Below are 26327 nucleotides of genomic sequence, written 5' to 3'. Positions count from 1 at the left end.
GGACAACTTGGTCAGCATGGATGGGTTGGGCCAAATGGCCTGTCTCCATGCTGGGTAACTCTATGACTCTGACTCTAAGGCAAGTATCCCATACGCCACCTTCACCACCTAATCTAACTATGCTGCCACCTTCTGGGATCTTTGCACTTATACTGTTCTTTTATTCCTCAGTCATATCATAAGACATAGGAGCATCATTAGACAATTTCGATCATGGCTGATCTGTTTCCCTCTCATCCCCATTATTCTGCCTTCGCTCTATAACTTTTGACGCCCTTATTAATCAGGAACGTGCTTTAAAAATACCCAATGATGGCCTCCACAGCTTTCAATGGCAATGAAATACAGATTCCCCACCCTCTGACTAAAGAAATTCCATATCATCGCCATTCTAAAGGTATGTCCTTTTATTCTGAAACTGTGCCACCTGGTCCTAGACTCTCGCACTAGTGGAAACATCTTCTCCACATCCAGTCCATCTAGGCCTTTCATTATTTGGTAGGTTTCAACGAGATTCCCCCCTCATCCTTCTAAACACCAACCGTGCAGAACACCACTAGTCCCCGGCACCCAACCAGAAAAGGCCTCCTATATTCTGCCAGTCAGCCAATCTTCTCACCATGCTTAGTTCCTTTGCAAACAACACCAGAAACGGTGGAGTCACAGGCAGCGAAGAAGGTTGTCAAAGGATACAGCGGGATTTTGATTAGCTGCACACATGGGCAGAAAATGTCAGGTGCCATTTAATCCATGCAAGTTCCTGGCCAATGGCCACTGCAAAGACGCGGACAAGAACCATACTCGTTCTGTCAAACAGGAATTCACTAATCTTGGGAAAGCTCCAGGTGCTGATGGGCACCTGTCAGCACCCTTTTCCTCTGCAGAACCTTCTTCTGTCATCTCTCAACTGAAATGTGGAAAAGCTCAGGGTCCTGATGACATCCCCCCAGAATTCCTGAAACACTGCGGTCCTAAATGCCTGGCCCGGCTCCGTGAGTTTTACTCCGCTTGCCTCATTGGTCAGTCCATTGCGAAGATCTGGCGGAAAGCCACCATCATTGCGCTACCAAAACCAAACAAGCCTGCGGACGACCCAAGGAACTATCGGCCCATCTCACTCCTCTGTGTCCCGTACAAGCTCCTCGAGCGGCTTCTCCTGGCCCGGCTCCATCCAATCGTTGACCCTCAACTACCCGCTGAACAAGCCGGAATTTGGCGTGGACACTGCACGACCCACCAAATAGTGAAGCTGACCAATGACATCGAAGACAGTTTCGAAAAGTGTCACAAGGCGGGCATCACGCTGGTGGACCTCACCAGGGCTTGATCTTGAAGCTCCTCCGGACCATCCCTGACCGTCATTTAGTGCGGTTCCTTGCCAACATCCTTGCCAACCGCAGTTTTGTACTCAAGACCAGTGACGGACAATCTAGCCGACTGCGACGCCTATGAAACAGAGTCCCCCAAGGCTCGGTACTGGCCCCCATGCTCTTCAACCTCTATATCAGCGATCTGCCACGCACAACCTCGCGCCAGTATGGATACGCAGATTACTTGGCCCTACTGCACTCGGACAAGAGCTGGTCAAATGTTGAGGATGTGCTCTTGGCAGATATGGAACTTGTCGCGGGCTACCTTAAGACCTGGAGACTAAAACCGAGTGTGGCAAAAACCACCACAACGGCCTTTCACCTGAACAACAAGGAAGCTCAACGCCAGCTAACCGTCACCCTCAATGGGTCACCCCTACCCTACAACCCATTTCCTACATACCTCAGGGTGAAACTAGATCGGCAGCTGACCTACAAGCAACACCTTGAAGCTCTCCGTGCTAAAGTCTCAGCACGGAACAACCTCCTGCGATGCTTGGCCGGATCATCATGGGGCACCAGGACATCTACTCTTCGAACCAGTGTTCTTGCACTCGTGTACAGCGCCACTGAGTACGCCGCCCCAGCATGGTGCCTCAGCGCTCATACCAGCAAGCTAGACGCCACCCTCAACGACACCATGCGGATCATCACTGGCTGCCTACGCCCTACTCTGACTGATCTCCTGCCGGTGCTCGCAGGTATCGCACCCGTCAAGCTTCGCAGAGAGTTCTTCACTCATAGGCTGGTGTGCAAGGCCCCATCGGACGCCAAACATCCTTTGCACCACCTCGCCCAGGATTCACAGCAACTGGGACCTCAACGCCTGTCATCTCATCGCCCTTTATCCCGTCATGCAGCGACCCTCTGTGGCTCCGGTTTCAACATACTAGGAGCATGGAGAACCAGCTGGGAACAGAAATCACGACCTCCTCAATTCACTGTCACACCGAACACCACAGCCCCACCCGGCTCGGACATGCCCCGCAAAGAGTGGTTCGCCCTGAACCGGCTCCGCACAGGGGTCGGCCGGTTCAACGCCAACATCGTTGGGGGTTGCGTCCATCAGCAGCCTGCGTGTGTGGAGCAGACCAGCAAACAGTGCAGCACGTCATTTTCGACTGCACTGTCCTCCATCCCCCTGGTGGAGGGGTAGACCTCACGGCCCTCGACAGCAGCACATTGCACTGGCTACAGCGCCTGGAGGGCGTTACATAACTTCTGCTGCCTCAAACGCAAGAAGATGATCCATGCAAGTGTGAAGAGTTGCACTTTGGAAGTCTGATAAAGTCATACAGCGTGAAAACACGTCCTTCATCACCGCCGACCAACGTGCCCCTTCTACACTAGTCCCACCTGTCTGTGTTTGGCCCATATCCCTCTAAACCTGTCCTATCCATGTACCTGTCCGAATGCTTTTTAAAACCTTGTGATAGTAACTGCCTCAACCACCTCCTCTGGCAGCTCATTCCATAAATGCCTTTGTGTAAAACAGTTACACCTCAGGTTCCTATTATATCTTTTTACCCCCTCACCCTAAATCTGTGTCCCCTGATTCTTGATTCCCCTACTTGATATCCCGCCGCTCTGCTCTTGCTCTCCCTACCCCCATTCGTAACAAGGACAGCATTCCCCTTGTCCTCACCTTCCACCCCATCTGCCATCGCATATAATCCTCCAACATTTTTGCCATCTCCAACGGGATCCCACTACTGGCCACATCTTCCCATCTCCTCCCCTTTCTGCTTTCCGCAGAGATGTTCCCTCCAGAACTCCCTGATCAACTTGTCCCTTCCCACCCAAACCACCCTCTTCCCGGGCACTTTCCCCAGCAACTGCAGGAGTTGCACCACCTGTCCCTTTACCTCCCCCCTCGACTCCATCCAAGGACCCAAACAGTCTTTCCAGGTGAGGCAGAGGTTCACTTGCACCTCCTCCAACCTCATCTACAGTATCCGCTGTTCCAGGTGTCAACTTTTCTACATCAGCGAGACCTAGTGCAGGCTCGGCGATTGTTTCGATGAACATCTCAGCTCAGTCCGTCTTAGCCTATCTGATGTCCCGGTGGCTCAGCACTTCAACTCCCCCTCCCATTCCCAATCTTAACTTTCTGTCCTGGGCCTTCTCCATTGTCAGAGTGAAGCCCAGCGCAAATTGGAGGAACAGCACCTCATATTTCGCTTGGGTAGTTTACACCCCAGCGGTATGAACATTGACTTCTCTAACTTCCCTGCTTTCCCTCTCTATCCCCTCCCCCTTCCCAGTTCTCCCACTAGTTTTACTGTCTCCGACTACATCCTATCTTTGTTACGCCCCCTCCCCTGCCATCAGTCTGAAGAAGGGTCTCGACCCGAAATGTCACCCTTTCCTTCTCTCCAGAGATGCTGCCTGACCTGCTGAGTTACTCCAGCATTTTGTGTCCACCTTCGATTTAAACCAGCATCTGCAGTTCTTTCTTTCACCGAAGAAAGTTTTCACAGGTTGGAAATGACAAAGACTAGAGGGCATAGCTTCATGGTGAGAAGGGAGAAATTTAAAAGAGATGTACAGGGCAAGCTTATTTTGTACACAGAGTGGTGGGTGCCTGGAACGCACTGCCAGAGATGGGGGTGAAGGTAGATATGAGTGTTGTTTAAGAAGCTTTTAGAGGCACAATGATATGCAGGATATGGATCACGTTCAGGTACAGGTCATGTTTGGCACAGACATTGTGAACTGAAGGGTCTGCTCCTGTGCTGTGTTGTTCAATGTTCACCAGGCCTTGGGGAGATTTCCCCTGTAAATCCACTAAACATCTATTTCTCCTCCTATTTATTAATGGTGTTCTGGAATGTCATCTCCCCAACCCATGAATTATCGAGCTACCAAGTCCTGCTTAGTGAATGAAGATGGGAAGTATTCAGTTCCGATCTTACTTCTATGCTGTGGCTCAATGCACACATTGTCATTTTGTCTAATGTTCCCTACTCTTCCCTTCAATTAACCTCCTGGATTTATAATTATACAATGCTTTGACATTTTTCCTTAACCTAACTGCCAATGATATTTTAACTTACTCTTTGCCCCTGTGTTGCCACAGGTTAAATTTGTTTAGTAACAGACCCTTTGGCCCACCGAGTCCATGCCGACTAGCGACCCCCGTACACTTAATAAATATCCTACACACCAGGGACAATTTATAATTTTACTAAAGCCAATTAACCTACAAACCCGTATGTCTTTGGAATGTGGGAGGAAACCTGAGCTTCAGGAGAAATCCCATGCGATCACAGGGAGAATGTACAAACTTCATACAGACAGCACCCGTAGTCAAGTCCCTGGTGCTGTGAGGCAGCAACTCTACCGCTGCTCCACCGTACCGCCACATTTGGGAGTCCCGGGAGCATGTTAGCAGTTTCGGTAATGAGGGGATAAGCTCGTCAGCATATTGTAGAAAAGGTTACAATGACAGGAGACAAACGGCAACATGGGGTGTCCGGGTGTGGGCGTGTCACAATGTTGCCGCCTCACTCACCTGGATCAGTGCTTTGAGAGAGTCCGTGTCTGTGTCCAGCCCCATCTCCTGCCTCGCTGCCTCCGCTTCCTTAGCTTCTTTATCATTCTGACAAGAAGAAATACCAATTAGTGATGGAAGAGCAGCCTGCCGTATAAGACCACCATCACACCAACGAGAGATGGGCACACAATGTAATGCTACTTGCATTGTCTTGGCAAGGAGTGGAGCAGTGGGCAGGAGGACAGGTACACAGCTTTCCTCAGCAACGGTTGTTCTTTATCTTTCCACATCACCGTCTATATCTCTCGTTTCCCTTATCCCTAACCAATCTAAAGATGAGCCTTGACTCGAAACGTCACCCATTCCTTCTCTCCATGCTGCTTGTCCCACTGAGTTACTCCAGCTTTGTGTCTATCTTCCATCTAGCACTCTCTTCATTTAAAAAACTAATTCATTGTAATTTAAACTTTCTCTTGTTTCTTTTCAATCACAGTGTAAAAATAGTTTTAAATACGTATTATATAACAATAGGCTCCCAGCTTTGACAGGAAGCTCCAGCCCGGCACTGCCCCCTCTCAGCCTGTTGGGGCATTGCAGGGGTTTCTAAAGTCAGGGATTGCAGGCTTCCCATGAGAGCAGCAGCAGATGCCTCCTGAGGCCGGTCGGTGGGACCTTTCCAAATCCAGTCGGTGGGACCTTTCCAAATCCAGTCAGGCAAATGTGGACATACTAGGACTTATCAAATTTAACTTCAATCGGCCAGATGTATTTTTGAACAACAGCAAAAGAAATCCTGCAATCTTTCCTTAATAATAATAATAATAATAATGCATTTTATTTATATAGCGCTTTTCATATACTCAAAGACGCTTTACAGAGATTTAGAGAACATAGGGAAATGAATAAATAGATAAATAAGTAAATAACTAAACGAACAGAGAAAGGAGACAGAAGGTGAGGTGACCTTCAGTGGTTGAAGGCAGTACTGAACAGGTGAGACTTCAGCGATGTTTTGAATGTGGTGAGTGTGGAGGAGTCTCTAACGGTTTGGGGTAGTGAGTTCCATAGGGTGGGAGCAGCGATGGAGAAAGCCCTGTCCCCCCAGGATCTGAGTTTGGTCCGGATGTGGGGGGATAGGAGATTGGCAGCAGCAGAGCGGAGGGTGCAGGTTATAGATACAGCCCTTCGGGCCAGATTGCGCGCCGACCACTGATCATCGTACACTAGCACTATCCTACACACTAGGGACAATTTACAATTTTTATGGAAGCCAAATAACCTACAAAACTGTATGTCTTTGGAGTCTGGGAGGAAACCGGAGCACCTGGAGAAAACCCACTTGGTCGCAGGGAGAACGTACAAACTCCGTACAGACAGCACCCGTAGTCAGGATCGAATCTGGGTCTCTGGCGCAACTCAACACAGTTACAGCCGGGGAATGTTCCGACTCACAGATGGCATCTCATGACTAAAGCTGACCAGCTGGGAAAAACAAGCAGATGAAGGACAAATTGAAACATTTAGTCTCTCACCCGCCTCTTGCGAGCTCTCTGCTTGTTCATGCTCTCCTTGGTGAAGGCCGTGTACTCTGGGAGCTCTTGGGCCTGGACGGCTTTCTCCAGGACGCCTCGTATCCGTGGCTCATCCTCCGCCGTGGAACACAGCACCGACTCCATGATGCGGTCCATGTCCCCCTTGAAGTCCACGTACGCCTGCTTTATATCCGCCATCTCCTCTTCAGATCCCTTGTAGTTATTCTCAAAGTTCTTAATTTCAGCAACTGTCACCTGGGCAACAATGAATCAAGCATCATTAGTCACTCAGTGATCACACTGAACACGCAGGAACTTATGTGTACAAAGGAACTGCAGATGCTGGTATATACCGAGGAGAGACACAAAGTGCTGGAGTAACCCAGCAGGACAAGTAGCATATCTGGGGAAAACAAAATGGTGACGTTTCAGGTCGGAACCCTTCTTCAGACTGAATGACTGCCTGACTCGCTGAGTTATAGCAGTCCTGTGTCTATCTGCTGAAAGCTGTGTCTAGTACAGGTACTGAGAGGAATGTTACATCACAGTAGTCAGGAGATTCTGTTTTCGGCAGCAAAACTCTAACAATCCAGAACCCTGCACACTTTGGTGGTGCCAGACTCAGATCTGGACCATTGGATGGCAATTCTGTTGATACCCTCACATATTTCTATCCCGTGCCCTCAAGGTTGGCTGCAGGAGGCACCCCTGGGGGAACAAAGGTGGACCCGCGAGGAGAGGCGAGGAGAGGACGTTGGTTGCTGGCCAAGGAAGGCGACGGCTGCTTGGGGCTTGCCTGAATTGGGCAACGCTCATAACAATGGGAGCATGGACGGGACTTGGAAATTAGTGCCAAAACATGACGCCTCTTGCATGTGGACTCAGTGGACTACTTCTGTACAATCTCTAATCAGGGGATGTTATGGCAATACTCTACTAGACTGTTTGTAAGAAATTAATTTCATTATGTGTTTGCACTTCGCATCATGATTGATTTTTTTTTAACTACCACAGCAGCATGGTAAATGTTCTGGTGTGTTTAGAGGGGGCGGAAAATGGAATCTGTGTGTGGTTGCAAGTACCTGTCATCAAAATAAACTCCCCATCAACCCGTTCTTGCTCACCCTCTCTACCCTTGACCTTCCCACCCTCAACACCCCCACGCCCTCCCCCTCCCCACCCACCCTTGCTCAAGCTCTCCACCCCTCCTGCTCCCCATCCCTGCCCCACCTCCTCCACACCCCTCTTGCTCACCCTCTCCAATCCTGCCTTTCCTACTCCCTCCCCACACTTCCCCCCCTCCGCTCACACTACCCCGCCTTTTCCATCCCATGCTCTGCCTACACCCACTCGCCCCCCCCAACTCTCCCTCCCTACCCTGGCTCCAGCATCATACACAGATTGCACTGCCGACTGACAAATGAGGCAGATACCAAATTAACAGAATTTCTCATCAACCACGACTATTGGAGTTTTCCTATATGATTCTCTCCTTCAGGCATTCTTGTAAACTTGAAATGAAATCAGATAATGCCTTGAAGCGCTAAGCAGGTGAGCCAGCACGTGGAGAGAGTCAGTATTTCAGTTCCATGACCTTCTTGACGACAAGGTAGGTCCTGGCCTTGAAGGCTGATGAGGATTCTCATTGCCACATGCCGATGGATCGCTGAACACTTCAGGCATTCTCTGCAATCATTTCAGACTCCCAGCATCTGGTTTTTGCTTTTAGATTTTTGTGGACAGGAATATTAACAAAAGCTATAAATTCTAGGAGCAGAATTAGACAATTCGGCCTATCAATTCTACTCTGCCATCCAATCATGGCAGGTCCATCTCTCCCTCTCAACTCCATTCTCCTGCCTTCTCCCCATAACCCTCGACACCCTGACTAATCAAGAATCTATCAAACTGTGCCTTACAAATATCCATTGACGGCCTCCACAGCCGTCTGTGCCTATGAATTCGACAGGTTCACCACCCCCTGACTAAAGAAATCCCTTCTCATCTTTCTAAAGGTATGTCCTTGTATTCTGAGGCAATGGCTATAAGGATGTGATCTGCGTGGGTTTTCTCCGAGATCTTCAGTTTCCTCCCACACTCCAAAGACGTACAGGTATGTAGGTTAATTGGCTGGATAAATGTAAAAATTGTCCCTAGTGGGTGTAGGATAGTGTTAATGTACGGGGATCACTGGGCGGCACGGACTTGGAGGGCCGAAAAGGCCTGTTTCCGGCTGTATGTATATGATATGATGATGATGTATATAAATTCACCAAAATCTCTAACTATGTAGAGTCATATAGGATGGCTAACAGATTTAAAAATAAATAAGGACACAGAGTGCTGGAGTAATTCAGCAGGTCAGGCAGCATCTGTGGAGAACATGGATAGGTGACGTTTCACAGAGTGCTGGAGTAACTCAGCGGGTCAGGCAGCATCTGTGGAGAACATTGATAGGTGACGTTTCACAGAGTGCTGGAGTAACTCAGCGGGTCAGGCAGCATCTCTGGAGAACATGGATAGGTGACGTTTCACAGAGTGCTGGGGTAATTCAGCGGGTGAGGCAGCATCTCTGAGGAACATGGATAGGTGATGATTCAGGTCGGGACTCTTTCAGACTGATAGTTACACAGCACAGCAAAATAAATAAGTAATTTACAGAATGTGGAGAGGATGTTTCCACTAGTGGGAGAGTCTAGGATCAAACGCTATAGCCTCAGAATAACAGGATGTACCTTTGGAAAGGAGAAGAGGAGGAATTTCTTTAGTCAGTGGGTGCTGAATCTGTGGGATTCATTGCCACAGAATGGAGTGGAGGCCGTGAATGGATATTTTTAAGGTGGAGATTGCATGATTCTTGGTTAGTACGGATGTCAGGGGTTACGGGGAGTAGGCAGGAGAATTGGGTTGAGAGGGATAGATAGATCAACCATAATTGAATGGCAGAGTAGACTTGATGGGCTGAACGGCCTAATTTTGCTCCTGGAACTTAACTAGGAGAATTTGGGTTTCAGCCTTGCTCAAAACCTTGCTCAAAAAGCCTTGCTCAAAACCTATTTCTACTCCCTAGCGTTTGAGGCTCATTGAGGAGGCGCTGTTAACTGTTTTGTATGTGCTGTTATGTTTGCGTGCTACTGTATGTTTCATTTTTTCCTTAGTACCTAATCAGATGTACAGCACTTTGGTCAACGTGGGTTGTTTTTAAATGTGCTATACAAATAAAATTGACTTGACTTGACTTGACTTGCTGGATGCCAGAATAATATGCAACTATACAAGCACACAATAAAACAAGAACATTACCAAAGGACACCATTTCAATGGAGTTGAATAAAAATGATTAGTACGGGGCCACAATGATTACAATCCAAGGATAGAGTGTTATGCTAACAAATGCTAATCGAGTTTGTCGTTAGGCAAGGTACAGGTACAATGAAAATCTTGCTGGCAGCAGCATCACAGGCACATAGACTGATCACACACAAAAACATTAATTATACAGGAATTCCGCAAGACAGTGCAAAGAAAGTTGACTGTAAAAACAAAACAAAGTTAGAAACAAGTCCATGGTAGGGCCAGAGGAGGTTGGTTTTTATTCCATTGCCATGGTAGGATTAGGGTTGTGCAGTCTTTAGACATTAGTGATCAAGTGTGGAAACAGGCCCATCGGCCGACAAGCGAGTTACCCCGTACACTAGCACTATCCTACACACGAGGGACAATTTACCAAAGCCAATTAATCTCCAAACCTGCACGTCTTCGTTGTGTGGGAGGAAACTGGAGCACCCGGAGAAAACCCACACGGTCATAGGGAGAACGTACAAACTCCATACAAACAGCACTCATACTCAGGGTGGAACCCGGGTCTCTGGCGCTGTGCGGCAGCAACTACCGCTGCAGCATTGTGCCACCCTGAGGGTTGCTTCAAGAACCCAATCGCTGAAGGGAAGCAGCTGTCCCTGTGCCAGGTAGTGTAGGGCTTCACACTTCTGTACCACCTGCCCGATGGTAGCAGTGAGAAGAGGGCACAGCCTGGATGGTGGGGATCAGTGTTGGGACATCAGATGTCTGTCATTGGTTTGGATGAGAATGTAGGTGAAGTGGTAAAGCAGGCGTATGGTCGGCTTGTCTTCATTGGTCAGGGCACAGAGGATAAGAGTCAGGACGTTATGTTGTAGCAGTATGAAACATTGGTTAGATGACATCTGGAGCATCGCGTGCAGCTCTGGTCCATCCAGTACAGGAAGGATGTGGACGTGGTGGCTTGAAGACAAAGCCAGAGTAGGGCTCTCTGCCACAGAAGGCAGTGGAGGCCAATGCACTCGATCTTTTCAAGGGAGAGTTAGATTTAGCTCTTAAGGCTAACGGAATGAAGGAATATGGGGAAAAAGCAGGAACGGGGTACTGATTTTGGATGATCAGCCATGACCACATTGAATGGCGGAGATGGATCGAAAGGCCGAATGGCCTATTCCTGCAGCTATTTTCTATATTTCCGTGAGTCATTGAATAGCACAGCACAGGGACAAGCCCTTTGGCCCAACGCTGCATCAAACATGATGTCCACTTAACCGATCTCTCCAGCCTGCACGTGATCTGTATCTCTCCATCCTTGCTAATTCAAGCGCCTATCCAAAAGCCTCTTATACATCACATCTGCTTCTACCTCCACCCCTGGCAATGTGCTCTAATGTAGTTGCATCCGCCTACGTTAACCCATATCCCGATAAAACTTCCCTCACCGTATTCCTGCGCAAAAGTCTTTTAAATGTTATTGAAATTGCCTGAACCATTTTCCCTGCCAGCTCATTCCATGTCCGTTCCACCCTGTGAAAATAGTGCCCCTCACACTCCTCTTAAATCTTTGCTCTCTCATCTTAAATCTAGGCCCTCTAGCTCTTCATTTCCCTACCTTTGGAAAAAGACTGCGCATTCATCCCATCTCTTTCCATTATGATTTAAGGCACCTCCATAACAAAGAGGGGTGATGTATGATCTCCTATACTCTAAGGAATGAAGCCCTAGCCTGGCCAACCTCTCCCAATAATGTCCTTCTAGCCCGCTTTTCAGCACCTTATCCAGCTAAATAGAACCTTTCCCAAAGCAGGGTGACTAAAACTGAACACAACACTCCAAGTGCACCTTACAAATGCATTGTACAAATACAATTTAACACCCCAACTAAATGCAGGTGCTGGTTTATACCAAAGCCAGTGCTGGACTAACTCAGCGGGTCAGGCAGCATCTCTGGAGAAAAGGAATAGGTGACTTTTCAGGTTGGAACCTTTCTTCAGACTGAAAGATGGGGAAGGCCAGAACAAATCAGGGCTGCCAATAGATAACCACAGGAAGGGTGGAGTCCATAATGGTCCAATGCTGGATGGGGAGGATGTGGGGAAGTGCACAGAACCCTCTCAAAGAGGAGGAAAACTTCTTCAAAGTGGACATACATTGAGATCTCGCAGTGGAGCAGACACCCTCTCTCACTGCCTCTCTGTGATTTTTACTGCTCTCTGGCTCTACAACTATGTTTTAGTGTCTTCTGTAAACCTACTAACTATTCCTTGTACATTTTCATTCAAATCATTAATGGAGGTGATAAAAAACAATCAATCTAGCACCAACCCCTGAGGCACACCACCAATCAGAGGGGCAGAAGAGCTGCCGCCTATATTAGAGAGTATCAATTATAAGGTGAGATTGGATAATCCTGGATCATTTTCTCTGGGGCATCAGTGCTGACAAAATACATTGCTGCACCTATTTTTTTCTAATGGTATGAACATTGAATCCTCCAATTTTAGGTAAGTCTCCCGTCTCCCCCCCCCCCATTTCACCCTGCCTGTGCCCCACCCGAATGCGCACCCATTTATTTTACCTTCCCACCACCCCTTATCCCTCCCACCTTCTACCATAGTCCCTTCCTCTGGCTTCTCATTTCACTCTTCTCTCCTTGTTTCACAGCCTATTGCTTGAAATGTCGCCTGTCCACGACCTCCATGGAAGCTGCCTGCCCCACTGAGTTAACCTGTGCTTTGTGTTTTGGACGTCTACCATTCCCTGATGGGCCATGATATCACAAGAACTCTGGCCAGAACTATGCACGGTGCTAAAAGAGCAGTCTGCCCCGAGCACTGTGAGAATGAAGCTCACAAGACCTTGTACAACAGGCCCTCGTTGATCACTCCTGCTTCACATCAGTTCCTGAGGCTCCTGGTCTCAAGTCTCCCAGGTCCGAGAGTCACCTCTGCCGGTACCTTTTTAAACAGCAGTCTCCAATACTCCTCCCAGTCACGATCCTGTGTTAAGCCATCTGCTTCTTCGTCCACGATGCCTTGTTCATCATACACCGCACGCTGCTCTGAATCACTCAGAACTGTGTACACTTTACCCAGCGTCTGTGGGAAGCACAAGCAATAATTAACACAAGTGATAACTAGACTCAAAGAGAGAACAGAAGATGCAGTCCGAGCTTAACCTTGGGGAGATTTCCATTTCAGCTCAGCAATTGAGAGGAATCGATCACTGGTAAGACTATGTTACCCAGCTTCCATTCCTCATTTAGATGAGCGTGAATGTTGTGTCACGCTGGGGAGAACCAATTCCATGACTTGAAACTTTAGTTAAGTTTAGAGATACAGTGCAAAAACAGGCCGTTCGGCTCACTGAGTCCAGGCCGACCAGTGATCCCCGCACACTAATACTATCGTACACACGAGAAGCAATTTACAATCTTTGTCAATGCCAATTAACCTAAAAACCGGTACGTCTTTGGAGTGTGGGAGGAAACCGGAGCATCTGGGGAAAACTCACACGGTTATAGGGAGAACATACAAACTCTGTATAGACTGCACCCGTAGTCAGGATCGAACCCGGATCTCTGGCGCTGTGAGGCAGCAGCTCGACCGCTGCAGCACCATGCCGCCCAAACCTGGGACTGCGGCGAGACTTCAGCATAGGATCGTGTATTGCTGGGAATGTTACTCTGGGGAGATCTTGCTTCCGGCTGTGTGTTGGGAGATGTGCACGTCAAAATTCTTCAGTGCGTGTGATGTGATGCTGGCAGGTGTGTGTGGGTATGGAAGCATGCTAATCTCCTGATCAAAACCAGGGTAAGTGTGCGCAAATTAGGATTTCAATAATTTGTTTTGTTTTGGTTCTGTAATAGCATGTAATGTATTCCAAGAGTATTTTATTGTCAAATATCCCAAAATGGAACAATTAAACTCTTGCAGCAGCACAACAGATATGTAAAGTTAGTACTCAGTTGTATAAAACTGCTAATGGCATAGAAATGTTACTGTAAATGTGGGGCTTGCAGGCATGTGAGTGAGGTAAAAAGAGGAAAAGATCCCAGCGCTTGAACGAGGCGTACAATGGGGGTCAAAAATTTACACACAAAATTACCAGTTTCAAGCCTCTTTTAGTGCATTTCAAAGTAAAAACAGACAATACAAAATAATGTGAATATGTCACTGTACACTAATAACCTTTAAGTAAATTCGCACATTAATTGATAATCAGCCCAAAAAGGTGGTAATTGGCTTTTCTGCTGTGTTTTATATTTTAACCCTGACCTAATTAATTTAGTTATATAATCTTGCACTTAAATCTAATATTTACTCATTATAGTTCCACCACTGATTTTCTGGCACCCTTGGTTCCAGAGCTTTGCTGGTTTATCCAGCCGGCCAAGGAAGACGGCTGTGGGGATAGATGTGCTGGTTCCAGCTGGGCTGGAGCACCAGAGCCCCGGACGCAGGTTGTAAATTCAACCTACCGATTGGCCGTGGAAGTCCCGATGAGGTTGAGATAACATATAACATATAACATATAACAACTACAGCATGGAAACAGGCCTGTCCGGCCCTACCAGTCCACGCCGACCATTCTCCCTGACCTAGTCTCATCTACCTGCACTCAGACCATAACCCTCCAATCCCCTCCTATCCATATACCTATCCAATTTACTCTTAAATAATAAAATCGAGCCAGCCTCCACCACTTCCTCCGGAAGCCCATTCCATACAGCCACAACCCTCTGAGTAAAGAAGTTCCCCCTCATGTTACCCCTAAACCTTTGTCCCTCAATTCTGAAGCTATGTCCCCTTGTTGGAATCTTCCCCACTCTCAAAGGGAAAAGCCTACCCACGTCAACTCTGTCCGTCCCTCTCAAAATTTAAAAAACCTCTATCAAGTCCCCCCTCAACCTTCTACGCTCCAAAGAATAAAGACCCAACCTGTTCAACCTCTCTCTGTAGCCTAAGTGCTGAAACCCAGGCAACATTCTAGTAAATCTCCTCTGTACCCTCTCCATTTTGTCGACATCCTTCCTGTAATTTGGCGACCAGAACTGCACACCATACTCCAGATTCGGCCTCACCAATGCCCTGTACAATTTCAACATTACATCCCAACTTCTATACTCGATGCTCTGATTTATAAAGGCAAGCATACCAAACGCCTTCTTCACCACCCTATCCACATGAGATTCCACCTTCAGGGAACAATGCACAGTTATTCCCAGATCCCTCTGTTCCACTGCATTCCTCAATTCCCTACCATTTACCCTGTACGTCCTATTTTGATTTGTCCTACCAAAATGCAGCACCTCACACTTATCAGCATTAAACTCCATCTGCCATCTTTCAGCCCACCCTTCCAAAAGGCCCAAGTCTCTCTGTAGACTTTGAAAATCTACCTCACTATCAACTACTCCACCTATCTTAGTATCATCTGCATATTTACTAATCCAATTTGCCACACCATCATCCAGATCATTAATGTAAATGACAAACAACAGTGGACCCAACACAGATCCTTGGGGCACTCCACTAGACACTGGCCTCCAACCTGACATACAATTGTCAACCGTTACCCTCTGGTATCTCCCATTCAGCCATTGTTGAATCCATCTTGCAACCTCACTATTAATACCCAACGATTTAACCTTCTTAATCAACCTTCCATGTGGAACCTTGTCAAGGCTAGGTGCCACAGTTGCGGGGAGACTTCCAGGGCGCGCGGGGGGGGGATTTCTCGCGGAACCCCTAGCGACCTCTAGCGGAACCTAGTGTTCATTATAAGTCTATACATTGTTTATTTTTTTCTCTTTCTTTTTTTCGATCCGATTTCTCTGTTAGATAGAGCTCCAGGGGCTAGTGGAATCAAGGGATATGGGGAGAAGGCAGGCACGGGGTATTGATTGGGGACGATCAGCCATGATCACAATGAATGGCAGTGCTGGCTCAAAGGGCCGAATGGCCTCCTCCTGCACCTATTTTCTATGTTTCTACGTTTCTATGTTTATTTGGCAAAGTGAAAAACGCGGAAACCATGCAAAAAGCGCTGAAAACGGGTTTTAAAAACGTGGAAATCCGCGGAAACTTCACATGCCTGGGCTTGTGACTGGCTCCGAGGGGATGGGCCGCCTAAAAGGTGAGATAGAATAATGTCAAGATCCCCTTGTATTGTGTTTGACTTGTATTAACTATCTGTTGTTGAATAAGATTAACATAAACAAAAAGTATGTTATGACTAATGAAATAATTGGTACCCATGTAGTTGATAGAATATTTTCGTAGAGTAGTATCTAACAAAAAACAAAAGTTGTTTACTATACAGTATAACTGTCGGCTAATTCTGCTGTGAAATCAGAGAACTGGTGGGCAGGGCAAGGAAGACCTCCACAGCTGATGACAGAAGAATTCTCTCTACAATAAAGAAAAATCCCCAAACATCTGTCCGACAGAAGACTTCATGAACAGATATACAGAGGCTACGCTGCAAGATGCAAACCACTGGTTAGCCGCAAAAATAGGATGGGCAGGCTACAGTTTGCCAAGAAGTACTTAAAAGAGCAACCACAGTTCTGGAAAAAGGTCCTGTGACAGATGAGATGAAGATGAATATATCAGAGTGATGGCAAGAGCAAAGTACGGAGGAGGGAAGGAACTGCCCAAGATCTAAAGCATACCACCTCATCTGTGAAACACGATGGTGGGGGCGTTATTGCCTGGGCATGTATGGCTGCTGAAGGTACTGGCTCACTTATCTTCATTGATGATACAACTGCTGATAAGCAAAATGAATTCTGAAGTGTATAGACACATCCTATCTGCTCAAGTTCAAACAAACGCCTCAAAACTCATTGGCCGGCAGTTCATTCTACAGCAAGACAATGATCTCAAACATTCTGCTAAAGCAACAAAGGAGTTTTTCAAAGCCAAAAAATGGTAAATTCTTGAGTGGCCGTCAATCACCCGATCTGAACCCAATTGAGCATGACTTTCATATGCTGAAGAGAAAACTGAAGGGGACTACCCCCCAAAACAAGCACAAGCTAAAGATGGCCGCAATACAGGCCTGGCAGAGCATCACCAGAGAAGACACCCAGCAACTGGTGATGTCCATGAATCGCAGACTTCAAGCAGTCATTGCATACAAAGGATATGCAACAAAATACTAAACATGACTACTTTCATTTACATGACATTGCTGTGTCCCAAACATTATGGTGCCCTGAAATGGGGGGACTATGTATAAACACTGCTTTAATTTCTACATGGTGAAACCAAAATGTATAAAAATGGCCTTTATTAAAATTTGACAATGTGCACTTTAACCACGTGTGATTTTTTCTACTACAAAGCTCAAATTGTAGAGTAACAGAGGCAAATAAATAAATGATGGGTCTTCGTCGCAAACATTATGGAGGGCACTGTATGTTAAAAAACAAACAATAATAATGCAAAGGCAAAAATAATGCCCCCGTCTATGTAGTTCAGAGCTCATTTAGAGGTTGTAGTGTTTAATAGCCTAATGATTGGAAATAAGCTGCTCCTGAACCTCAGATGTTGCAGTTTAAGCTCCTGTACCTTCCTCCCGCTGGCAGGAGTGATATGAGAAAGTGGCCAGGATGATGTGGGTCTCTGATGATGCTGGCTGCCTTTTAGAGGCAGCGACTTCTGTTGATCGCTTCGAAAATGGGGAACTCCTGGATAAATGTCAGGTTACCCAATGGCAAGAACGGGAAGGCAGATTATTATCTGAATGGTGTCAGATTAGTAGAAGGGGAGGTGCAGCGAGCCCTGGGTGCGCTTGTACACGAGTCACTGAAACTAAGCAAGCAGGTATGGCAGGCAGTGAAGAAAGCTAATGGCATGTTGGCCTTCATTGCGAGAGGATTTGAGTTTAGGAGCAAGGAGGTCCTACTGCAGTTGTACAGGGCCCTGGTGAGACCACACCTGGAGTATTGTGTGCAATTTTGGTCTCCTAATTTGAGGAAGAACATTATTGCTCTTGATGGAGTGCAGCGTAGGTTCACCAGGTTAATTCCCGGGATGGCGGGACTGGCATATGATGAAAGAATGGGCCAACTGGGCTTGCATTCACTAAATTTAGAAGGATGAGAGGGGATTTTATAGAAACACATAAAATTCTTAGTGGATTGGACAGGGTATGCAGGAAAAATCTTCCCGATGTTGGGGCAGTCCAGAACCAGGGATCACAGTTTAAGAATAAGGGGTAGGCCATTTAGGACTGAGATTTTAGATTTAAATTTTTAGATTTAGATACAGCGCGGAAACAGGCCCTTCGGCCCACCGAGTCCGCGCCGCCCAGCGATCCCCGCACATTAACACTATCCTACACACAATAGGGACAACTTTTACATTTACCCAGTCAATTAACCTACATACCTGTACGTCTTTGGAGTGTGGGAGGAAACCGAAGATCTCGGAGAAAACCCACGCAGGTCACGGGGAGAACGTACAAACTCCGTACAGACAGCGCCCGTAGTCAGGATCGAACCTGAGTCTCCGGCGCTGTATTCGCTGTAAGGCAGCAACTCTACCGCTGCGCCACCGATGAGGGAAAATTCACCCAGAGAGTTGTGAATCTGTGGCATTCTCTGCCACAGAAGGCAGTGGAGGCCAATTCACTGGATGTTTTCAAGAGAGAGTTAGATTTGGCTCTTTGGGCTAAGGGAATCAAGGGATATCGGGAAAAAGCCGGAACAGGGTACTGATTTCAGATGATCAGCCATGATCAAAGGCCGAATAGCCGACTCCTGCACCTATTTTCTATGTTTCTATGAATAGGAAGAAACTACAGATGCTGATTCGACTACTGTACTGTCGTCTATATACTGTATCTGCTATTCCAGGTATGGACTCCTATAAATCGGTGAGACCAAGCGCAGGCTCGATTGTTTTGCTGAACACCTCCGCTCAGTCCGCCTAAACCTTCCTGATCTCCCAGCTGCTAAACACTTTAACTCCCTCTCCCATTCTCATACTGACCTTTCTGTCCTGTGCCTTTTCCAATGTCAGAGTGAGGCCCAGCGCAAATTGGAGGAATAGCACCTTGTGTTTCGCTTGGGCAGCTTACACCCCAGCAGTGTGAATATTGACTTCTCTAACTTCAAGTAACCCTTGCTTTAAAGTAACCCTTGCTTTCCCGCTCTCTCTCTCTCTCTCTGATCCTCCCCCTTCCTAGTTCTCCGACCAGTCTGATGTTCCCCTTATCTTATCTCTGTATACTTCATTATCACCTTCTCATAATTAACAATGATCTGTTGTACATTTTCCTTGAACTGCATCCCCTTTAATGTCTCGTTCTCACACCTTACACTGCCTTATCTCTGTGTCTCCCTCTCCCCTGTCTCTGTAGAAGGGTCTTGACCCAAAACATCAAATTCCTCCTATCCAGAGATGCTGCCTGTTCTGCTGAGTTACTCCCGCATTTTGTGTCTATCTTCACCGATATTAATTGGTTTGTACAGCATTGTACCTTGATCCAGAAAGGAACGCATAATACAGTGGCAATCAAGGCCTCTTGTGATTTGTCCCCTTCGGCCCACCGGGTTCGCCCCAACCAACAATCCCCATACACTAACGCCATCCTGCACACACTAGGGACAATTTACAATGATACCAAGTCAATTAACCAACAAACTGGTATGTCTTTGGAGTGTGGGAGGAAACTGGAGATCCCAGTGAAAACCCACGCAGGTCACGGGGAGAACATACACACTCCGTACAGTCAGCACCCCGTCATCAGGATCGAACCCGGGTAAGGTGGCAACTCTACCGCTGCGCCACTTTGCCTCCCAAATAAAAATCAGCTAGTCACACATCACTCTGAACCACAATACTCCACATTCTCCACAACCAAGGCGTCATCTTGGTAGAATTTACTGACCTGGAATTTCTGAGTGGCCGCGTCTTTCTCCGCCTCCTTAACTCGGTCAGGGTGAACCTGGAGGGAAACTTTTCGATATCCCCGTCGGATCTCTCCCTCGGAGGCCCTGGACCTGACGCCCAACACCTGATACAAGTCTGACGTACCAAACTCATCCTCACACTGCTCCAGGAGCCCCATGACCAAGCTGGCTTCTGGCACCTGTCACAGCAGAACAACGAGCAAGAGAAAAAGATAGGTCAGCCTTTATCACAAGAGGATTAGAACTGCATCCAAATGCACACACACCTGAGATTCCCAATTCAAGGAAGAATATACTTCTTATTGTAGGAGGCAGCAACTGAATTCTTGGGATGGTGGGTTTGTTAACTAAGGAATGATATACTTACTGGGTCTGTACACTCTTGACATTACAAGAATGAGAGGCACTCACTGAAACAAGTTTTAAGTGTTTAATTGTCATATGCATCAAGGAACTCTGAAATTCTTACTTGCAGCAGCACAACAGGTATGCAAATACATTATTCAATAGATAACATAATAAAACAAAAAAAGTAAAAACAATATAAGTGCAAAATAAAAACCCAAAGTCCCTAATGCAACCAAGACATAGTTTAGTTGTGGTTTGCAGTGTTCAGTCGCCTGCTAGTTGTTGGGAAGAAGTTGTTTCTGAAACTGGAGGCCATGGTGCAGGCCTGAACCTTCCCCAGCAACCGAGGCCAGCACAGACCCGGGGGTACGGGCCCGTCAACCAGCACCGAGAGAAGGGGCTTTAGTCAAGAGGACAACAGACCCTCGGAATTCCCTAGTCGGGCAGGGAGCTCAGTCACTGAGCGCGGGCAAGATCCCAGGATCTGTGTACGTTAAGGGACATGGTGCTGGGAGAGAGTCGCCGTCCAATGGACCCAGGCGCCGAGAGCCGGACCCCAGCCAGCCACCCCCTCCCGCCGGAGACTAGACCCCCTCCCCCTCCCCATCCCATGCCATGCCCACCCTGAGCACAGGAGCACAGGAGCACAGCCCAGCCCAGCCCAGCCCAACCGTCCCAGCGGGAGCCCAGACCCATGAGGCTCAGACCGCCCCCTCCTCTGAGCCGGTCACTCACGGCCCCGACATCGCCTCACCCTCTGCCCCGCGGTTCTCCGGCCGCTCTCCGCCACCTCACGTTTTCCCGCCTGTCTGCACCGAATCTGTGGCCGCCGGCCGGCCCCGCGCATGCGCGCTGCTGTCCGGGGCGGGGAGCGGCGGCGCTGCTGTCGCCATGGTGACGGCGATGAGGCCTTGTCTCCCCCGCAGCCTGTGTGTGAGAGAGAGGGAGAGGGGGTAACACTCCCCTTTAGCTGTCTTTCAGTTACAACATAACCAATTCCGAATGTTCAAAACAACATGCAAAACAAAAGTCTGCAAAACAACTCTTTACATATGCTCCGTCTCTGTATAAAGCACCAACATCACATCCTCGTTTACAAAGCTCCAAACTTTACCTTATTACTCCACCAAATGGACCCGTTGGCCTCAAACCTCCTGCATTGGTGCAGCACCCTCTCCCCCACTCCGCCCGCCCTCCCTCCCTCCCTCAACTACCTCCTCTGGCAGCTTGTTCCATCCTTTGTGTGAAAAGTTACCCCTCACATTCCTATAAAATCTTTTTCCCTTCACCTTAAACCTATGTTCTCTGATCCTCTGTTCACCTACTCTGGGCAAGAGGCTCTGTGCATCTACCTGATCTATTCCTCTCATGATATTTTCACCTCAATAAGATCACCCCTTTTTGCACGGTCTTGTTTAGTTTAGAGATATTTGGATTGTGGGAGGAAACCAGAGCACCAATAGAAAACCCACGCAGGTCACAGGGAGAACGTACAACCTCCGTACAGACAGTACCCGTAGTCAGGATCAATCCTGACCTGGGTTCAATCCTGACTGCGGGTGCTGTCTGTACGGAGTTTGTACGTTCTCCCCGCGTGCTACGGTTTCCTCCCACACTACAAAGACGTACAGGTTTGTGGGTTAATTGGCTGCTATAAATTGTAAATTGTCCCCAGTGTATAGAATAGTGCTAGTTTATTGGGATTACTGGTTGGTGCGGACTCGGTGGGCTGAAGGGCCTGTTTCCACGCTGTATCTCCAAAGAAACAAAACTAAACTAAACTCACTGACTATTAGCCATCCTTGTAAAGAGTAACTTCCAAACATTGTTTCATACTGTAAACACTATCCATTCTGTAGTCAGCAAGGAATCGTGCAGCACAGAGACAGTCCTTTCAGTTCAACACGTTCTTGTGAACCTTTTTACCCACCTACACTAGTAGCATTTACCCTCGCTGGGACTGCATCCATCAATATCTTACTGATCTAATTGCCTGCAAATACTTCTCAAATGCAGTAATTGTGTCTGATTCCAACCCTTCCCCCAGCTGTGAGTTCCAGAAATCAGCCATAGTATCAACGAACGTGGGGTGGTGGTTCTTCAACAGTCTGCCTGAGTGAGAAGCACCGTCCAATATGGGAACGTGGAGAGCCTGGGCCATGATTTTCTTATGACTAGAGCCAGGATTTTGCCATAAGTGCCTTTTCATGCCTTTTTTGATGATTTCAGCACGATAATGCCTTTTTCACGACCGAGTGCCTAAATCAGCCTTTATTTGCCGTTTTAACGTAATTTACAAAAAATAATCCACCACCGGGGCGAGATTAGAGAGGGGTGGGTGGGGAAGGATCCAGTCTTTTCAAACAGGAGTTAGGCTGTGAGTAGGTGTGAAGTGTTGGTTGGGGAGCGGGGGGGGGAGAGGGTACCAGGGTTAAGTTTCTATTCTCGTTTAGGTCGTTGGTCAGCTGACGATTATGCAGAAAATTAGAGTTGAAGTTGCATGCAACAAAATATGGATCTCAATAGACGAGACAACCGATGCTATGGGGAGATATGTTGCCAATGTGGTCAATGCCAATGTACACTGGAGGCAGGTCAACCATCAAAGGATTATTTTATCGACATCGGAAGTATTGGAGAAGTCAAACAGCTCAACTGTTGCTCAGTTGTTTTACATCTTTACTTGCTGTACTTTGGCCAGAAGGTATAAAAAACACAAGAATGTTCTTTTGTTTGTGACAGATGCAGCTCCTTACATGAAAAAAACTGCTCGTGCTCTTAAAGTTTTATTCCCCAAAATGTTGCATTTGACATGCTTTGCTCACAGACTCCATAGAATTGCTGAGCATATACGTAGCTTGTTTCCAAATGTCGATCGCCTAGTTTCCAATGTCAAGAAAATCTTCCTCAAAGCACGTGTGCAGTTGTTCAAGGAAATAGCACCCGAGATTCCACTACCTCCTCAGCCCGTTTTGACATGGCATTCTGCTCTACTCTACAATGCTGCAAATTTTGAAAATATAAAAGAAATCGTCAACTGTTTTGAATAATAATAATAATAATAATAATATCATATCATATCATATCATATATCTACAGCCGGAAACAGGCCTTTTCGGCCCTCCAAGTCCGTGCCGCCCAGTGATCCCCGCACATTAACACTATCCTACACCCACTAGGGACAATTTTTACATTTACCCAGCCAATTAACCTACATACCTGTACGTCTTTGGAGTGTGGGAGGAAACCGAAGATCTCGGAGAAAACCCACGCAGGTCACGGGGAGAACGTACAAACTCCTTACAGTGCAGCACCCGTAGTCAGGATCGAACCTGTGTCTCCGGCGCTGCATTCGCTGTAAAGCAGCAACTCTACCGCTGCGCTACCGTGCCGCCCTAATGATAATATATTCCTTTATTTGTCCCACACCGGCGAAATTTACTGCAGTCTGCTGCACAGATCGTTAGTGAAATTATGCTGAAAAAGTCCTTCCACTGCGATCTTGTGTTTATTACTTCCAATTTTGCAAACTTTCCACAAGCTTTCCACAAGCTTTCCACAAACTTTCCACAACACTTCCCTTGATAAACAAGGTGAAACATTTGTGAATAACTTGCAGGTTTTCAACAAAGTAACTGACGATATTCATAAAGTTCCTGGCGATGTAGGTAAAGACATACAAGGAAAATGTGTGAGAATGATTTTAGGTAACAAAGATCTTGAAGAAATACAAAACATAGCTAAAGTTCTTAAAGGTAGCTGTTATGCACAAGATATCGACATGAATATAGAGTCGATAGCTTGTTTCGGGTATGCACCAGTGACCTCAGCTGGGGTAGAAGGAAGTTTTTCACAACTGAAGCATGTTCTGTCTGACAGACGGCATAGTTTAACACCATATATTTTGAGAAAAAATGCTAGTAATTATGTGCAACCAGGCAACTTTGGTCATTCAATATAGCATACCTTTATTTTTATAATTTTTTACCATATTTTGGTGGTGGAAATACTTGCCTTTTTATGCCTTTTTTTCAATAAATGCCTTTTTTGTGCCTTTTTTGTAATTTTATTATGCCTATTTGCCTGCGCCTAAACATCCTGGCTCTACTTATGACAATGTTTTGTTGTCGGGAGATTAATAGGAGGGAGGATTTTTTATTCAGTCTCTGGGTTGTCTGAGGGGTTGATGGGGAGGAGGTTCATTGCCACAGATGATGCAGGAGGCCAAGTCAATGGATATTTTTAAGGCGGAGATTGACAGATTAGAACGGGTGTCAGGGGTTATGGGGAGAAGGCAGGAGAATGAGATTAAGAGGTAAAGATAGATCAGGCATGATTGAATGGCGGAGTAGACTTGATGTGCCAAATGGCTTAATTCTACTCATAGAACCTATGAGATGGGATGGGTTGGTGAAGAAGGCTGCTGGGGTTAGGCTCAGGGTGGGAGAGAGAAACAGAGGACAATTCATGGGGTGCGATGGTTGGGAGGGAGAGTAACAGGAGCGGAGAGGAGGGCGTGTTAAGGGTGAGAGCATGGAGGGGAAATGTTGAGGATGAGTGCATAGTGAATGTGATGGGGTGAGAGGGAGGGAGGGAGGGAATGGTGGGGTGAAGGAGAGGATGAGTAGCATGACCTAGGGAAGGTATTTGGTGGTGAGGAGAGGTCATGGGGAAGGAGAGAGTGGCAGGATTGATAGGGAGCTGAAGGAAGCAGTCTTGTGAAGAAACTGAGAAACTGTCCCTGGTTCTGGAGCTGTGCGTTTTCACACTTCTATACTTCTTGCCTGATGGGAGAGGGAAGAAGAGGGAGTGTCCTTGATGATGCTGCTGGCCTTGCCGAGGCAGCGTGAAGTGTAGATGGAGTCAATGGAAGGGAAGTTGGTTGGTGAGAGTAGCTGGGAACTTGCTGAACTTCCTAAGCCTTCTAAGGAAGTAGAGGCATTTGTGTGGTTTATTGGCCATTGCTTTGCTATGACAGTCCCGGACAAATTGCTGGTAATATTTATTCCTAAGAACTTGAAGCTTTCAACCATGTACTTCTGCACCGTCAATGTACACCACGATCTCAATTGTCTTGTTGATATTGCGGGAAAGATTGTTGTCTTGGTACCCGGTTACGAGGTTCTCAATCTCCTTCCTTAACTCCGTCTTGTAGTGGCCTGGCGGAGGCCAGAGAAAAGGCAAGACGCCAGGCAGTTTTCAGTAAGGTTCTTTATTAGGCTGTGAGCTCCTGCCCACAGCGTAGTCCACCTAGGGATGAGCCACGCCTCCCCATGGGCTGGCTTTTAACCCCTTACGCCTGTCCGTCACGTAACGAGGGGGCTGACCCAAGGAGTGGCCTGATCCGCCACAGGACCCCCCCCCAAGAACCGGAGGTACAAAACGGACAGGAGGGCGCACGAGGCGACCAGCCCGGGTGCGCACCATGACCGGCGCAGGGACCGGCGACTGACCGACAGGTGGAGGGGTCGTAGCAGACACTGGCGGGGGTAGCGTGGACGGGGGGCGACCGCGCGGGGGGGGGCTGCGCAACCGGCACCGGCCGATCAATGTCCACGTGTGCCGGCTTCAGCCGTGCGACCGAAACAGTCTCTCTGCGACCCCCCATGTCCAGAACGAATGTGGCCGAGCCGTGTTGCAGGACCCGGAAGGGGCCCTTGTACGGCGGCTGGAGAGGTAATCGGTGTGCGTCCCTATGCAGGAACACAAACTGGCAGTCCTCCAGAGCGGCAGGGACGTGTGGCTGGAAGGTCCCATGACGTGACGTGGGCACAGGTGCCAGCCTGCCCACCGTCTGCCGAAGACGTTGCAGGGCGTCAGAAGGCTGCTCCACTCGACCCTGCGCCGGTGGGGTGAACTCCCCGGGAACCGTCAAGGGGGCCCCGTTTACCAACTCGGCGGAGGAGGAGGCCAAGTCCTCCTTGGGTGCGGTGCGGATCCCCAGCAAAACCCACGGCAGGGCGTCCACCCAGTCTGGGCCCGTGAGCCGAGCCTTCAGGGCAGCCTTCAGCTGGCGGTGAAAGCGTTCCACCAACCCGTTCGACTGTGGATGGTACGCCGTAGTGTGGTGTAGGCGGACACCCAAGAGTCTTGCCATGGCCGACCACAGTTCCGAAGTGAACTGTGGCCCCCGGTCGGATGTAATGTCCAGTGGCACCCCGAACCGGGCAATCCAGTGCGCCGCCAAGGCCCGCGCGCAGGTGGCCGTCGAGGTGTCCACCAGCGGAATGGCCTCCGGCCACCGCGTGAAGCGATCGACCACAGTGAAGAGGTGGGTCATGCCCCGGGACGGCGGCAGCGGCCCCACGATGTCCACATGAATGTGGTCGAAGCGCTGCCGAGGGACACGAAACTCC

The 26327-nt window shown here is 48.0% G+C and overlaps 1 protein-coding gene across 1 annotated transcript in view; it reads right to left on the bottom strand.

Annotated features, from left to right (window-relative positions):
* dnajc9 (DnaJ (Hsp40) homolog, subfamily C, member 9) overlaps positions 1-20828 on the bottom strand; it is a 29841-nt gene extending 9013 nt beyond the window's left edge. Inside the window, exons 1-5 of the mRNA XM_078428354.1 lie at positions 20726-20828; positions 19602-19802; positions 12656-12796; positions 6399-6653; positions 4885-4971 (exon numbers count right to left, since the gene is read on the bottom strand). Coding sequence (XP_078284480.1) covers positions 4885-4971; positions 6399-6653; positions 12656-12796; positions 19602-19802; positions 20726-20818 — 777 coding nt within the window. The 5' untranslated portion in view covers positions 20819-20828. The remainder of the gene's footprint in view (positions 1-4884; positions 4972-6398; positions 6654-12655; positions 12797-19601; positions 19803-20725) is intronic.
* Positions 20829-26327: the final 5499 nt, after the last annotated feature.

The sequence above is a fragment of the Rhinoraja longicauda genome, chromosome 35 (assembly GCF_053455715.1).
Source record: "Rhinoraja longicauda isolate Sanriku21f chromosome 35, sRhiLon1.1, whole genome shotgun sequence".
Taxonomy (NCBI): Eukaryota; Metazoa; Chordata; class Chondrichthyes; order Rajiformes; family Arhynchobatidae; genus Rhinoraja; species Rhinoraja longicauda.
This window is presented reverse-complemented; position numbering and strand designations above follow the sequence as displayed.